The sequence below is a fragment of the Chionomys nivalis genome, chromosome X (genome assembly GCF_950005125.1).
Source record: "Chionomys nivalis chromosome X, mChiNiv1.1, whole genome shotgun sequence".
Lineage (NCBI taxonomy): Eukaryota > Metazoa > Chordata > Mammalia > Rodentia > Cricetidae > Chionomys > Chionomys nivalis.
This window is the reverse complement of record NC_080112.1, coordinates 86908415-86926941: the sequence shown is the minus strand read 5'-3', so window position 1 is coordinate 86926941 and position 18527 is coordinate 86908415. Positions and strand designations below refer to the sequence as shown.

General features: G+C 31.8%; 1 protein-coding gene across 11 annotated transcripts in view; it reads right to left on the bottom strand.

Annotated features, from left to right (window-relative positions):
- The window catches only part of Pcdh11x (protocadherin 11 X-linked), a 596387-nt gene that overhangs the window by 242472 nt on the left and 335388 nt on the right, over window positions 1-18527 (bottom strand). Inside the window, exon 9 of one of the 11 annotated variants that reach the window (XM_057760430.1) lies at window positions 1551-1587. The exons of the other annotated variants lie outside the window; for them this stretch is intronic. Coding sequence (XP_057616413.1) covers window positions 1551-1587 — 37 coding nt within the window. The remainder of the gene's footprint in view (window positions 1-1550; window positions 1588-18527) is intronic. 11 annotated transcript variants of the gene reach the window in all.

Sequence of the window (18527 nt, the reverse complement as noted above, 5' to 3'; positions counted from 1 at the left end):
CCGCCCTGCTAGCTTAGCCCCAAAATAACCACACAGAAACTCTATTAATTAAATGACTGCTTGGCCCATTAGCTCTAATTTCTTATTTGCTAACACTTACATCTTAGTTTAGTTCATTCCTAGTGATCTGTATATCACTACTAGGTCGTGGCCTACCAGCAAATTCCAGCATGTCTATCTCAGGTGGAGGATACATGGTGTCTCTCTCTCTTCTTTCCAGCATTCTGTTTAGTTTTCCCCACCTAGCTCTGTTCCACTATAGCTCTGCTATAGTCCCAAAGCAGTTCCTTTATTAACCAATGAAAGCAACACATAGACAGAAGGACCTCCTACACCACTCAAAAAAATCAATAGAAAAAATTTTTAAAATTTTGGCTTCTGAAAAATTTTAAAACAGATTTTAAAATAAATTTGATGATCCATAATTGTATAAATTATATGACTAATTTTTCTGATGATGAAATATTTATTTTCACATTAATTTATACATTAATTATCAATGTCTTCACTGATTCAAAGGAGAGTATTTTTTGTAGATATTCCTTAAAAATACTCAAATACCTTATATATATATATATATATATATATATACTGAATACATATAGAATCACTTTTCCTACTATAATATCCATGCTATCAAATATATAGAGAGGTAGTCAATAATTGATTTCCGTAAGATTTTAAGACCAAAGTTTCTAGGATCATAAATAAAATGCTAATTTTTCATTTTCACAATAACAATTAAAACTTCTTAGACATTAAATGTTATTTCCTAATACCTAAAACTATATAGACTCTGCAAAGGATTTAGAAGTTTTTTATTCATGAGTTTTTCATAAAATTATTTGAGTTTTCCATATATAGCTCAACATGCATCATCTATATAAACAAAAGTCATGGTGAAAATAAATTTTTAATGGTGTACTGAACATCGATATTTTTAATTTTTCTTTAGCATAATAATGTCCAAATATATGGCCTTAAAAGTATATAATTTTGAACAGAAGATTCATATATATATATGAATACAAGCATGAGGCCAGTTAAAGATTTCATGTAAGAATGTTTCTTGACTATTATATTTGCCAACAATGAGATGAAGGATTAAAATTTCTGGGGATGTCCATAAAATCTCATTTTTTCTGTTTGACATATGTAATCTATATTAAATATTGCTAAAATCAATTGCAGCTTATATATTTGTGGTTTCTGCCTTGGGAATAAAGGAAAATGAAGCTCTTAAGTTGTATTCAGTGAAGTCTATCATTCTGTTCCATCATATCATTATGTATCAATAAATATTCATTGTTATAGCTTAAAGAACAAACTACTAATTTTGGCAATTTTCTTTTTTAAAGAGTCTAGAAATATGTAGGCCATCCTTAACATTCTACCAGAAACTTTCCACTACATAATCAAACTGTCATTATTTTGTTACCTAGTAGTGAATATCAGCAGGCCACTGTAAATAGCTACCTCTTATTACAGTAAAGTAAAAAGTAAATATTATGCCAAGAATTTCAAAGCCAAGACATGAAAGTATTGAGTACTTTTGTCTGAATCTGAAGAAGTGAAAACTTGTAGGTCCTTTAGGTCACTCTAAGTGATGACAAACCTCAGGTTGTCACACTGAAAGGGCTGCTACAATGTTAACAGGTCAGAATCTATATGAAAATGTATGTTTACTTTTCACTTTTCAGTTGTTTTAGTCATTCATTCTTATATCTCTTTCCAATCATGTGAAATGCTGAACTAAATTTGATTTCAAAGTAGAACTGTCCCATTGATTCATTTCTAATTTCCAAAATTATGTATGTTGAGAAACACAATACATTAACTATAGTTATTTTAAGTCAGTATATTTCAGAGTTGTTTCTTATATAGAAATTGTTGCACTATTTATTTCTTTGATTGGCATACAGAGACCTGAAATAAATTATTCTTCAGTAATAGAATGGCATTAAGTTCTTATAGCACAAGCCAACAACAGAGGTCCGATATGGGAGCATACTCAATTTGATAGGAAAGTCGAATTAGATTAGTTTTGAAGCAAAATGTGAGAGTGAAATATGTTGATTTTTGAGCAACATTTGGAGAACATAAACAAGTTTTAGATTAAGAGATGGACTGGGAGTTGAAAGAAATATTGTCTAGTCAAGTGAGGAGTTATTAAATTGTAGCCAGGATGTTGCTGACTGTGGAATTTGCCATGAATGAAAGGCTACAATGGGCACAGTTACAACCTGTCTTCTGTAAAGCACAGAAAAGAAACTGGAACACATAAAAAGTTACAAGTTTATGTTTTCTCTCAGTTAAACTATCATTTTAAACAATGCTACTTAAATCTAAATGAATGATGTTTTTAGTGTGTTCATTAGAACACTATTTTATTAATGTTATAGTAATTTTCTAGAGAGTGACTTCCTAATATTTAACTTTGAACTGCTAGGAGATACCTGGCTTAGAATTCACAAAGTTATAAATTTAATCTTTAGTACCACCAATGTTTTATTGCCAGTTAGAGTTTGCTTCTTTTCAAAATTTATAAACTATGTGAAAAATTGTGAGATCTTTGCTACTTAGTTCCTTTATATTTTCATTGTTTATGATTTGAGAGTATGAGATGAATAAGAAAACTCACTTATTCCTAGAACTCTTTATGACAAATATCACTAGGTTTGTAAGTGGGTGGTACAAGATGATGCCAGATATTTGCATTTTTCTCTTTTTCAACTGGATATCATTTGTTTCAAATATTACAGTATGTTAATGACAGCATTTAAGGTGACAGTGATAAATGTTATTATATACTACATTGTTATCTTTTCTATATTAGAATCTTAACTCTGCCATAAATTTTATATAAACATTGCTCATGAAATTCTGTGTTACCTAAAGGCTTTTAAGTAAAAATGGCAGAATGATACCAACTAAGATATTTCAATAACTCCTCAGAGTTTTGGGGAAACTCTGAAGCTATAAATGAAGATGAATTTATGTGCTCTATGAAGTCAGATTTTTGAACCTATTGACACCAAAGACAAGAGATGCCAAGTAAATTAATAAGTACTGTGAAAAACAACAAATTATCTATCTTCCAGCAACAGGTTTTCAGGTTTATATGAAAGATTTCACACTCTGTGGTGGCCTCATATAAATGCTGAGCACTCTAGCAATGGCAAAGCAGATAGTAGTGACTTTAGTGAAGCTTATCAAAACCTTTAACTGTCCTAAACATATCACAAATCTACTCATTAAAGCAAATTTAGAAGGGGCATATTTATGTCTCCATCTATAAGTCATAGATTTGGTCTCTATGCTAGTCCTAATTAACTCATCAACTTAAAACCAAAGAAAGATGATCACTGTCTGTAAGATAACTTAGACATACAGAATGTGTGAGATCAGATTTTATCATCATCCAATTGGTCTCAGAATTGAATTTTATGTTTGACTTACTTGCTTTATTTTAGACTCCTGACAAATTATGCTGTTAAAGCTCAGAAAGATTTATATTATAAAATAGTCTTGTTTAACTTATATTGTTGAAGTAGAAATAATTGAATACCTTAATGAAATAAATATACAACTTTTAAAATTCTGAATATCTGTGAATGGAAATTATAATAAATGTAATGACTTTGATTCTTAGCTTCCATTCTTATATGCAAATAGTTTCCAAAATTATACTATTTTTATTTTACGTGTAAGATTGTTTTACAGTCTTATATGTCCTTATACCATATGTATGCCTGGTGCGTATAAATGCCAGATAAGAGCATCAGATCTCCTGAAACCGCATTTTTAGTCAGTTGTGAGAAATCTGACAATCAAACATGAGTCTTCTACAAGAGAGTTAGTTCTATTAAATATTAGGCCATTCATCAATTATACTGTTTTTAAAGAGTGTTTTCCTCTCTTTTATTTATTTTTTAAATTTGGAAATTGTTTGTGACTTGGGGCATCTTAGAATGATTCTTATTTTCCTTATAACCTTTTGACCACTAACTGGTCAGCAAAACTGATGTAAAGTGACAATTTCTGAATACTTTGTCCTCAATGTTGATGTTATCTATCGTTATATTTAATATTAGAAAAACCACCATTCCTGTAATTAGAGAGATAATAGAAGACTTCCATAAGCTTTCTGTAATCTGATACTGAACCAATCCATTCTGAACTTTTATTCTTTGGAATTAAACTTAATAAACTTTTCGACCAGTATCTTTGAAAATAATGCCCATTACTGACCTCAAATCAATGCAAGAGACATCAAATAGCTTATGAGGAAGTGTACTTCATTTTCATATCTTATGTACTGCCTATTTAAACTCTACTTTAACAGATACTTCAAGCTTGTCTATAGAATCACATAGTGAAGAAATATCTGAATAAAACAATTTCCTACTGACAATCGTATTTCTAGCAGTGCACTTTCATGAGTTTTAAATTTGTTAAGGTTTTTTTTTTTTTTTGGAAACTGTTAAAAATGGATTGAGGTGCGTGGTCCTTGGACTTCCCACAGGGCAGGGAACCCTGATTGCTCTTAGGGCTGACGAGGGAGAGGGACTTGATTGGGGGAGGGGGAGGGAAATGGGAGAAGGTGGCGGGGAGGAGGCAGAAATCTTTAATAAATAAATAAATTAATTAATTAATTTAAAAAAGTCAATCTTACCCTTAGCTCAAAAACATGGAATTTTATGGGTTAGGGAAAATTTTGAATAAACAGATAAAATAAACCAATTTGGAAATGCAACCAGGCAATCATAACATAAGGAAAATAATTATATTCTGATGGCATTTTAATAAAATGTTTATATTCAAACAGAATTTTATCCATGAAAATTATGATGCAAGTATATTGCTTTAATATTCCCCCTTAGGATTATAAACCTTGTCATACAAAAACTATACATTCAAAAATGAAAGAAGCAAAGAAATTCAAAATTGTAAGTAATTAATTTTCTTACAGTTTTAGAGTTATTATATTTTGTTACTAATATTATCATTTCTACTTTTACTATAAGTAGTATTCATTTAAGAGTAATTGCTATAGAACAAAGCATTATATGAATATTACTAAAATTCCTCACAAAACTAACCTGAGGAAATGGTTGCTATTATTTTTCTAATTTCCTGCTGAGCAAATAAATTTTAGAGACTATATATAATTTGTTTAAAAAATCTAGTAAGTTATCTGTTTAGGGTTAAACTCTGGTATTTATGATGGCAAATCTGTAAGCATATCTACTATACGAATCTGCTTCTCATGCTGTTATATTGCTGGAAGAGCTGGAGAAAGTATCTAGATTTGGGCTAGAATGTAGCTCTTTTTGCAAAATACTCTAGAGAAAAGTTATTACTTGATCTTGTAGGCAGTCATTATTTCCTGCTGAGAAATAAATATAATATTCAATGGGAACACTAGAAAATATTCTCAATAATGATCTTCAATTTTGTTACTTGGCCTAGATTTTTAAAATTTCCTGTGTGAGTGGAAGTATTGCTCAGGGACAGAGCACATGCTGAATATATATTATGTCCTTAGAGTTCTCAAGACAAAGACAATGAGAGAGACAGAGGGAGAGAGAATAAAATATAAGTTGTAAGCTAAGGAAATGTATGGTTATCCACACTTGTCTGAACCATATTTGTACTGTCAAACATGAATGCTTAAAACATTGTTTTTCAGACAATTTTCTGGTTTTTTTTTCTGTTTGGTTATAATATTTTTATTAGTATATATTTACCTGTTATTGAAAAATGGTCACTTTAATTTTAGTTTTGACACTGAAAACTGTAATGAAATTTTCTATTTATATGGGTATGGAAAATAAAGACCTATGAAAGAAAAAAAACCTTGATATTTAAAAATTCAGACAGGAAGTTACCTATTATAGCAAAACCAGCTAGAGAAGGTACTAAAACCTAACTATATTGATCCATTAGAATGTTAAATATAAAATATTTACATTCCTCTAAATTATTTTTAGTAAGTTGTAAATTAAATAAACTGTGAAGTACTGTCAAGAACAGAAAAATAATCCTTGACACCCATATTTTCATTATTTAGAGCTATATCATTCATAATGAAGCTAAAATTCCCAATGGCATGAAACTAAATTTCAAAATAAGTGAATTATTGAGCACATTATGACAGGCAATATATTTTCTATAAAATTCTAATTATTGGAAAAATTATTTTAACATTAAAAATTTAAACACAAAAAAATCTTAAAACTCATTTTAGAAAAGCAAGCTTTAGTTAGCTGTTTAAGTAATTAAATTTGACTTTTACTTATTTATTTCAAGTAGTTTGAATTTCTCTGCATCTTGAATGATTTCTTTTTAGTAAGATTACAATGATTCATTCAAAGTGTCCACTGACATAAAGTACCGGACCTAGATGTATACTTATTTCTATATTGTTGATTTAAAATAAGACACTGTTGGAGTAGAGTAAAAAATTTCTGAAATATATACTGATGAATGATCTTTAATTCAAAATTTATTCAAAACTAAATGGTTTAGAATTAATGTAATTAATGAATATGAATATTACTTTAGTTCATGGAGAAAAAAATTATATCGGGTGTATTTGTGTGTGGGGGAGAGAGAGAGAGAGACAGAGACAGAATCTCTGAGAAGACACATACATATGGATATGTATTTGGAGAAAGAGACCAAGAAAGGGATAGAGATTTTCTGCCTCAATTAACATTTCCAAATACCTATCTTTATAAATCCCACAAGAGCAAATTAAGGCTTCAACTTTTATTTGATGATAGTTTTGGAAACAGACTATTAGTCTCCCTGAAATGCCTAAGCATAACTATGTGTAGTACTTCACCTTCTTAATGAAAAAAAATTCTCTAATTCCATTAGATAAAAATTCAAGCTCCCACCTATTTTGTCTTTTATATATTAAAGAATTTCTTTCCCTTACATGTATTTAATTTGATTTATTCGACCTTCCTAACCTGCATCACAATCCTGTACATTATTCTAAGACAATTCTAGTCAATTTCAGAATAAAATATATGCTCTTATATTTTTGCTATCACATTTTAATGATTTTCCCAAATTCATCTCTACAGTATTATTTCCTTAGCATTTGGTAAATTATGAGGATAATATTAAGTACATTATTCTGTAGCCAATAATTTTTGTGTACTCCTCCAGAAGTAAACCGGTTTTCTAAAGAAAACACTGAAACCAACTTATTTTTTCTATTTTATTTATTTATTTAATAAAATTTCCACCTTCTCCCATCCTCCCATTTCCCTCTCACTCTCCCCCCTCCCCTTCGCTCTCCAGTCCTAATAGAAGTCAAGCTGCCCTGCACTGTGGGAAGTCCAAGCTCCCCTACCTCCAATGAGGTCTAGGAAAGGTGTGCATCTAAACAGACTAGGCTCCCAAAAAGTCATTACATGTAGTAGAATCAAAATCCTGCGTCATTATCATTGGCTTCTCAGTCCACCCTCATTGTCAGCCACATTCAGAGAGTCCGGTTTGATCACATGCTCGTTCAGACCCAGTCCAGCTGGCCTTGGTGAGCTCCCATTAGATCAGTCTCACCATCTACATGGGTGGACGCACCCCTCGCGGTCCTGACTTCCTTGCTCATGTTCTCCCTCCTTCTGATCTTCATCTGGGCCTTGGGAGCTCAGTCCAGTGCTCTAATGTGGGTCTCTGTCTTTATCTCCATCCATCGCCAGATGAAGGTTCTATGGTTATATGCAAGATATTTATCACTGTGGCTATGGGAGAAGGTCAGTTCAGGCACCCTCTCCTCTGCTGCCCACGGACCTAGCTGGAGAAATCCCCTTGTACACCTGGGAAACCAACTTATTTTTAATCTACAAGATGCATCACAGTTACACGTACAAAATTATGAGCATTTAAGAGGTTCAATGTGTCTTTTGATGTTGATAGAGCAGTAATAATTATATTTTTGAAGCAAAATTTGTTTTATATTCATTTAAAGAATTCATCAAATTAGAAATATAAAATATATTCTTTTTTCCTTGCATTTTTATTAATTGAGAACATCTCTAAACTCTTCATTCAATTTTGTTTAAGAACGTATATACACATGTAAAGAGCAGTATTGGATAATTAAAATATTGTATTATTTATTTTAAAGATATTATGGCACATGTTCAATTATCAGAGGAAGTCAAATTATTCAGATGATTCTGGTTAAAAAAACAAATTACATAGGTAGCATATTAACAAAGCAATAAACCTTCAAAAGTAAGTATTTAAAAAAGAGTGGTTAAAATATCTAAGCCAACTCTCTGCTCATTAAACTTTAACAGACAGATGCCAGGTTTCAACTATACTTTGTTCTATTATAGGCTTGTCTTGAGTAAATGGCTCATGTTACATAATATTTTAGTGAGGCTTGGAATTTATGGCTAATATCATTGTGCACTCATGTGCATCCATAAAAGTTCAAATATTTGAAAGATGTTTAGTGATTCAACTGGCTCAGGGCTCCCTGAGGGGTGTACATATTGATTGCCTTTTTCTGTGTCATTCAATTCCCAGGGATATGGATGGAGATTTTCAAAATTCATGCTTGTACTTGAAGCTAAAAGAAATGAAATGGAAACTAAAATCATAACATATTATGAAGCATTCAACTTGAAACATATTGAAATCCAGATCTGTAGAGGGCTTTATGGAAATATTAATTTACCACAGTCTTCAAACATTGCAATTTTAAAACTTCATAGAGAGGTAAAAAGTCTTATTATATACCATTTACATAAAGAACATTTATGGATAACCTTGGCATTTTAAATATTGCTCAAAACTTGTATAAATGATGTATTGTTCTATGATATATTTAAGTAAGTATGCAATGAAAACTATTTGATTTAATCCCAGCACTCGGGAGGCAGAGGCAGGCGGATCTCTGGGAGTTCGAGGCCAGCCTGGTCTACAAGAGCTAGTTCCGGGATGGGCACCAAAGCTACAGAGAAACCCTGTCTCGAAAAACCAAAAAAAAAAAAAAAAAAAAAGAAAACTATTTGATTTGTATGAATTAACTCAATTTATAGAAAATGACACAATTATAATTAAAGAAAAATACAGGGCATATGACCAAATACAAGAACTGTAAAGGTTAAGTGGTCTTTAATATTTAATATATAGCAATGGGAAGTGTGGTAGCTGGGATATGCATAAACCCCATAGCTTCATGTATTTGAATGATTAATCCTCAGAGAGCAGTACTTGGAAAGGAATAGATAGTTGGGCCTTGTTGAAGTAGCTGTAATATCTCACACTTATAATTCCAGAACATAAGAGGTTTAAATAGGACAATGACTGTGAGTTGGAGACAGAAACAGTGATGGACTGTGCCTCAGAAACATCTATAAATATCTATATTTATATATTCATATAATATTCAATAAATGCACAATATTTATTATTTTGATCACAGTAAATCTATAGCTCAATAAGAAAACATGAAAGAACTTTGGAGATTTCTGATTGATAATCATCAGTTTAATTTTCTAACTTGAAAATCCTGTGGAGACAATTTAAAAATAACAGGAATAAAACAGTATTGTCATTACTTATGTTTTAATACAGAGGTTTCTTCAAACACTATTTCTCAGAGAATTGACATTCTAATGGGAATTAAGATATGTCATAGTTTAAATATGAAAGAAATCTCTACCTAGTCATTTAAAATTCACTTTATATAGTAATAATAAATAGATGATAAAATTTCTGAAGATAATTAATTGCTGCTATTCTTTTGAACCATAATTACAAAATGCAAGTACCAAAGATTTTACAAAAGATCAATGAAATTTAAAATACATAATTAATGTTAGCTATTTTCTCATGGAGGGGAAATCTGCATCTTTTAAAATCAAGTATACTATGCAAAATAGCCTTAAAATGAAAATAGATTTTGTTGGGGGTATTTTTAAAAATCTGGGGCTCTGAGAAATATTTAAACATGTGGATGCAGGTGTCACACTGACACAAATATATTCCCATTTTAAATATACAATGAGACCTGTACATAAGACACAAAATTACTAAGAACAGTCAGTAAAAATATTTTATAGTTTATGAACACATTCACATCTCATTCTATTTATGTTAGTATTCCTCTAGGGAACTACATAACAGATCATTATAGATGGGGATATTAAAAATTACTCCTTCAATTATGAAATGAAATGTTTGCTGTTTGCTATATACTCTTCCTTCATACTTTTTAGGTATTTTTTTTCTAAAATTTTCTCCTTTTTCCTCAGTTTCTCCATATTGTCTTCCTAATTGAGAGCTTAGCTTTCTGACTCTTAATTTTCCAAAAATATCTTTGCCATGATAGTCATTCAATCCTATTCCTTTGTAACTCTAAGCCCCAAAATTATTCCTTCTGCAAGTTGCCTTGGACATGGTGTTTGATCACAAGAATATAAAAGTAACTAAGATACATATTTACATGTATTCCAAAATCAAGCACTCAAATGTAATGAGATCATATACATTTAGACAACTTTATTCAGACTGAGAAGGTTATATTTATGTTTTTAGAAAAAAAAAAATATATATATATATGTGGTGGCGCAAATGAATGTAGACAGATTATATAGATATATACAGCTTTAATAAGGAAATAGACTTACAGGACCACAGGTTCCCGCGGAGCACTGGGGAAGCGGAGCAAAAGAAAAGGGGCTGCTGGGCTCACGCCCGGCAGATTTATCCGTAAACATTAGCCCGAGGCGAACATGCCCCCAATGGGTGGGGCTATGTCCCTACATCTCCCCCTTTTGTCTAAATAAGATAGAACCAAACCAAATATAACTATATACAATAATAACAAATAATAAATATAACAAACAATATTGAGAACAAAACTTTTGCTAAACATTTTATCTCAAGGAGTCTAAATAACATAGAGAGTAACTACAATTATATAATCTTTAACTCCGTCAAAGATCTGAGAAGGGAATAAATATTACTTAACAATCGAGAGATATCCAAAATGTGCAACAATTGACAGAGACAACTGACTACCTGGGCAATCATTCAAAGTCTCGTATGCAATGTTGAGTCAACCAACTTTGGCTAAGGCCTAACATAACTGGCATACCATTATTAAAGGCAAGGAACTTTCTTAGGACTATCCTACCCTGTCTTGGCAAGATAAGACAATCCTGTTTTATCCACTTAGGGATATTCTGTATCTTTGTCAGAAGTTGAGGTATGGGCTTTTCTTAACCCAAAGGCCAGTTCTGCCAAGAAGACAAGCTCCCAGTGGAGTGTCTTTGGTGCTCAACGTTCTCTCGGGAGTAGAGTGGTGTTGCCAGGAGTAATTGTGTCTCTTTGGCACAGAAATTTTAGGTTAGATTAAAGGCCATTTTCTACAGCTCTTCGAAGAGGCTGAAGATCATACTATCTATATTAAATATGACCTCTATGTAACTAAAAGACCTGATTAACTTAAAAATAAATATGACAAACATATAATTTTTAATACCTATCTAACTTTGAAGACTAAAAGAATAAACAACTGTGCAATATATGAAGACAATGATCTTCAACTGTAAACAATGTCATAGTATCAGAGGTAGAAATGTACAATGTAATATGGTAGATGTATCAATATAATATAGACAAAGTTATAAGCATACTCATACAAAAATAGAGGTAGGAACACTCACATTCAATATTTATCATATCAATATACAAGAAACAGTACCAGTACAATTTTCTATAAACAGTAATTCACAAATACCAATCATCCCAAAAAACCAGTTACCCCCTTCTTATGTAGGTAGAGCTTTGTGGGAATTGTCCCGGAGGGATTTACCCACAGATTTAGTTGAAATTTGCCTTTTTACCTCTTGCTCTTTTTCCTCAGAATTTAGAAATTTCTCAATCTTTTTAATTTTATTTACCATTGCCTTCTTTAATGTCTGAATCTCCTGTTTAGAATTATGTTCTAAAGCCTTTATTGAGGATTTTAAAGTATGAAGTTTGTCCATTAGCGATAACGTCTCATCTTTGGACATAATATTTATAGCATATACCGTGTCTTCTTGTATAGATAATCTTTTTGTCAATCTGTCATAAGCTTTAGACAAAATCCGATTGTCACATTCAGCAGTTTTGATTCTCTCAGTTAATGTTTCAGTTTCTACTGAAAGGGACTGAAGCTTACGATCCAAATCAGCTGTTCCTTCTTCCATAGTAATGAATTTTTTCTTAATATCAGCCGTTAATGTTTCATTTCCTACTGAAAGGGACTGAAGCTTACGATCCAAATCAGCTGTTCCCTCTTCCATAGTAATGAATTTCTCCTTAACATCAGCCTGTACCTCTTTTAAATTTTTTTTAGTTTGTCGAGTTGTGTTAAACAAAGATCTGTTCTCTGCCTGGAGAACTTCAAACTGATTTTTGAGAAGATTGTTGTCATTTTTAATTGTTTTTAAGCGTTCAACCTTGTCTCGTAAAGACTTTATCATATTTTTATTATCAAACCATACAGTACCAAGGAAAACTACGAATCCCAGAAAGATCCATATCTGTGGGCTGACAGACACTTCTTGTAAAATCTCCTATACTGTACAACTGAAAAGGCTGTTAAAGTCTTGAATGGTAATGTTTTTAGACATTTTTTTATTTATAAAAGAAAATTATATACCTGTAATGAAGTTTTCCTGCCAGTGGTGGCTAAAGAAATGCACCTGAGTCCACGTGGTCTAAGCCAGAGCTGGTCTGAAACAATTAACTCAAAACAAAATTATTGTACTGCCTGTTAAGGGAAGGGGTTGGCGGCTTTTGCTTCAAAACCACAGGTGCTTCCCTTAAATCAGGCAGTGAGGGTTTGGAAGAAGCAGGGAGCTATTAACTGCTCTGTGGGGGGTCGCTGCTCTGCGACTGTAGTGGCCTGGAGTGGGGGAAGGGAAAGCGAGCAGGGAGCGCACTGTAAATCGCCTTCCTGAGCTCAGGTAACTAGCCGGGAAAGGTGGAGCTTGTGCCCCCCCGTGCCTGGTCGGGGGGCAAAATAGCCCCACGTTGGGCGCCAAATGTGGTGGCGCAAATGAATGTAGACAGATTATATAGATATATACAGCTTTAATAAGGAAATAGACTTACAGGACCACAGGTTCCCGAGGAGCACTGGGGAAACGGAGCAAAAGAAAAGTGGCTGCTGGGCTCACGCCCGGCAGATTTATCCGTAAACATTAGCCCGAGGCGAACACGCCCCCAATGGGTGGGGCTATGTCCCTACATATATATATGCAATGATATAACTCTTCACAACCTGTGGTAAACTTGTATCTCATCTTTTCTACCTTATTAAATATTTGTGCTTTCAGGGGTGCAATAAGGGAGACTATTATCTTACTAGTAACTGGCACTTAACTAATTGTACTTAAGGCTCATTCAATAGTAGGGGAGCTATTACCTCATCCTGACAACCTATCAAAACTAATGTTTAGGAAGACAATTGATCCCAGAGGAGAACCTGTTACTGTAACTTTACAGAATCAATATAATTTCTTATTTTGTTTTAAACACTTATTTCTATACCAAGAGATATGTGTAGCTTTCATTTTTCATCAAATAAGCTTCTTTTTACAACAGATGGAAACTGTTATAGAAAGATTCAATTAAAATATATATATAAAAAAAAACCTGACAATGTAGTGACATTCCCCAGTTGATTAACTTACAACACATACCCTGGACCTAAGGTTCAGGGACAATGGTGGCAAAGAAAATTAAATATTCTAAGAGAAAAACACCTGGATGACTGCTGTGAAATAGTGCCTTACAGATGATTAAACCAGAGAATGTAGTGAAATGATTATAAATAAAGACAGATAAAAAGCACATAAAATCTAAAACATCTTCATGGAATAAATAATAAGTTTTGGAAAAATAAAATAAAAATTTTCTGAAATTATTAAAAGATATTTATGAAACCCACAGTGAACTTAGTTAGCTTTCTTATTTAGATGGATTACACAATAATGATTTTCCTTTCTGACACATATTCAACACAGCTCTATCTCAGAGAGTTATGCAGTACTCACAAAATAATAGATAATGAATAAATATATAAATAAACAAAATTCAGCTACATTGGAATGAAATAAGCATAATTTAATTGAGCTTTTTGTAAGATAACATCAGTGTATAGAAAGAAAATATGAATGAATCTATTAAAAATTTAAGGTGAAACTACTAGGCAAACTCATATTGTGATAGATTAAGATGTAGTAACCAATTCTAAATTCCAAGTCATTTTATTTTATTCAAATTAAGAATAAAAACAAAAGACTATAAGATATTTAATATTAAAATATATGTTATCATTTAAATTCTTTATTTTCCCCATTGTCACTTAATTTTCATCTTTTCTTTAGCATTTTATTCTAATTTTATTTACTTCATCTGGTACAAAATTTATATAACTGTCCATTCTAATATCTTAGATAGCTGTGGTTTGAGTAAGTAATTTTTAAGCAATAAAGAAACTACATTTATTTATTCTGATTACCAAACACAATTGCTGATGTCATTTTCAGTGTATGCTTTAACATAAGTTAAAATAGATAACATCAAATATCTGTATTCATAGTTTCATTGCACAAAATTCATGATAATACTAGCATGCTACTCATTCAAGATTTCACACATATGCTTCTCCAGAGTCATAAATTTAATAATTAGCTATCTATTTTTATATAACTTCAAACCATAGTTCTATGAGAGGTCCTTATTTTATAACTGAAAACACTGACGCACATTGTAATGAAAACTTGCTCTTAGAAATGCAGAACCATTTGATATATTTTTATTGGTTTTATTGAGCTATACATTTACAGTAACTTAAGGTGTATAATTTTTTGTACTCTGCAACAACTACACTCCATAAATATTCAATTGTTCATTGGCATTGAATGATGCAATTTCTAGAGTACCTGTGCCCTTCAGTAATAGAAATATGCAGTAAAACTGACCGGTGTAAAAGCCAGTAGCACTACTAGAGTTGATGCAAGGATAAAATCATGCAATGTGATTAAATAAATTATATCTTAGAATCATTTTAGATTTATACAAATGGTGTTGGGGCTTATATAATTTTTTCTATACAATACCTTGTTACTACAGTATGTATAAATAGTACTACAATCTATACATTTTTCAATTATTTATACTTTATAGATGAAAGGATGGAAGGAGAAAGACTACCAACCCAAATTAATTAAAATAAGATTTTTATTCCTGTACACAGGCTGCCTCCCTCTGAGGTGGATACTAGAGGTCAGCATTGGACATGAGGAAAACAAGGATTTTATATCTCAGGAGTAGCAACATTACAAATGGGGGATTTGGAAGGCAAAATAGGTAGGGTTACAGAAGCAGAACATAACCAGGTAGTTATAACAGGTAGTCACAATAAATTAGTTAATACAGCCTTTTGAAATAAAGATAAAGTTGCAAGATGGTAAATTCAACGTTTTGAAACTAGGACATAATTGTAAGATTATTGCCCAACAGCAGGTGGTCGCAACAACATGTCCATAACACCCTTCTGAAACAAAGACATGATTGTTGTTTCCTGAACAGGCAGTACAGAACCATTTGTAGTTAAGCTTATAGGTAAGACAAAGCCAAATCCTTAAGAAATGAGGTTTAATCATAAATAGGAATGAGCCATGTTTGTCTTTACTATGCGATAGCATTTTTTTTTTTGCACATCAAAATGTAAAAATGTCTCAGTGGGTGGGTGCACCTGTGCAGTCCTGACTTCCTTGCTCATGTTCTCTCACCAAGGCCAGCTGGACTGGGACTGAAAAAGCACGGAATAAAACCGGACTCTCTGAATATGGCGGACAATGAGGGCTGATGAGAAGCCAAGGACAATGGCACTGGGTTTTGATCCTACTGCATGTCCTGGCTTTGTGGGAGCCTAGCCTGTTTGGATGCTCACCTTCCTAGACCTGGATGGAGAGGGGAGGACCTTGGACTTCCCACAGGGCAGGGATCCCTGACTGCTCTTTGGACTGGAGAGAGAGGGGAAGAGGTGTGGGGGGAGGGGAAGGGAAATGTGAGGCAGGGAGGAGGCAGAAATTTTTTCAATTATGTATATATATATATATATATAAACAGAAAAAAATAAAAAATGTAAAAATGTGATATATGTGTCATCATTAATGAATCAGCCTGGGCCCATCATAATTAATTTGTATGCTGCTTCTATTTCCTTAATTTTTAGCAACACACCATTAAGAATTATATATTATCTTTATTACAATTTTCCCTTTTGAACAGGCCTATGCTTTCTTTGGTATTTACAGTTTTATTGGTTTCTTATTCAGAAGTTTTATAGATTGTTCTACACTTTGGAAATAAAAGTGCATTTCATGTTATATTTAATAACAGAAAGTACAAAGATTTATTCTACATGTTAACATTTAGAGTATGTTAGCTCTTATTTTTAAAGGAGGTGAGATAAGTGATAAAATTTTTATTCTTCAATCATAGGCTTTTATAGCACAGTATTAACTGATAAGACACTTTAGTTTCCAAAGCAAATAAAAACTTCATTATTTTATGACTTCTGTCGTTTTTGTTTGTCAGAGTCTCATTGAGCTGTTAAATTTATTTCCTTTTTAATTGAGACTTTCTGTCTTTTATGAAAGAACTGAAAAATTATTCTATCTAAATTATTTAAGGCTATCAAAACATGAAGGACATTAAAAGAGTAAGATACTGATCAAAATTCTTAATTTATTAGAGTTTCCTTTGTTCTCTCGATATTTTAAGAAAAAACTTGCTGAATGACAATAAAAAATTATGTAACAACTTTTTATTTCCATAATAATATTATATTATATTTTTAGTCATAAATATTTGTGTCATATACTGTACCTATAGGAACATCATGTTCCAATTGACCTAACTTCGCTAACATTGCCAATTTTTACATTTTAGCATTTTCATTATGCATTATTTAACTATGATACTATGCTACATAATGACCATATGTTATATATTGGTCAGATAAACAAGGAGTCATTAAGGGACATAATGTGAATATGTAATTACATTTTATATGAGTATCAGATGTATCAACAAATATGTTTATTTTATACAAAATGATTATCAATTTAGTGCTACCAATCTTATTAATTTACTTGTATCCTAAATAAAATTGTGGTCATAGATTCAGTATAAAAATGTTAAAGTTTCAACATATTTTCTAGTTTATTTACAAAGAAAATATTTCAGGCAACATGTAATTCACTAATTTGTCAATTTTCTCATAGTGTGTAAATCTATTAGCTTTTGTGCCTTGAACTTTTCATTTTGAATGTAAATATATCATATTCCCATGTACATCTCCTGAAGAGAGGGAGAACAAAGCAATAAAATATTTCTATATTCTTACAACTAAATAAATGCACAAATGTATAAATATATAATGATAAAAGTGAATCTTTCCCTTATATTTCCTCTGTTAACTGTTATTTAATTGCATTAAACTTTACTTCTAGCAACTCTACAATATTTTATATAGTGAAGAATTATTTAATGTTTTGGTATACACACACACATCTTCTTAAACTTAGACAAAAATTTCACTTTTTGTCACCAATGTCTGCCATTTATTTTTTATATTTTACATTTATTATTTTAGCATGCGTGAAAGACCTAGAATGTATGTTTATCTCTGTGTCTACTAATGTGAAGTTGTAGAGATCAGTCAAGAATTTATGGGAGACTTGAAGGAACTGGCTTTTTCTTCTACTATATAGGTTCAGGATATTAAACTCCATTTCCCTGTCTTGACATGCCTTTATCCACATACGTATGCAAAGCATTTTAGTCATTTTCAGCATTCCTATCATTTTCTTTCAACATTCACTTCCTTCTCTAGCTGAATTTTTTTTCCTAACTAGTCCTCCCTTACTTTGAAGTCATTTTTGTATGGGATACACTGAGTTAAATTAGAGTTTCTTGTCCAAATTGCTTGTGCAAGGGGAGCATATCAGTGATCACCAGGGGAGCATATCAGTGATCACCATTATAATATGGTCACTCCCCTCCCACTAATTGATAAATATTCTCTCAGAAAAGGATGCATTGTAAGGCCTCTTCAATATCCATAATAAAATGATAATGAGCCAATATTGTGCAGGTCTTGTGCACATAAGTAGTTTCAGTAACTTCATTAGCACATAGCATATGTCATGTCCAGAAGTATTTCAGCACCTCACCCTATCCTCTCATCCTGAATTTCTTTTTGCCATTTCTTCCTTTATATTTTCTGTGTCTTATAATGAGTTATATAGATGTCCTACTTATGGTCATACCCTTCACTATTGTATATTTTTCAATAAATTTTCCCAATACATAAGCTTTTTTGATAAAGTCTGGGCACCTGCACTATTTTAGGCATTTATAGTTTATATATGCATGAGTGTGAGTGTATGAATTTTGTGTATGTTAATTTATAATTATCCTTA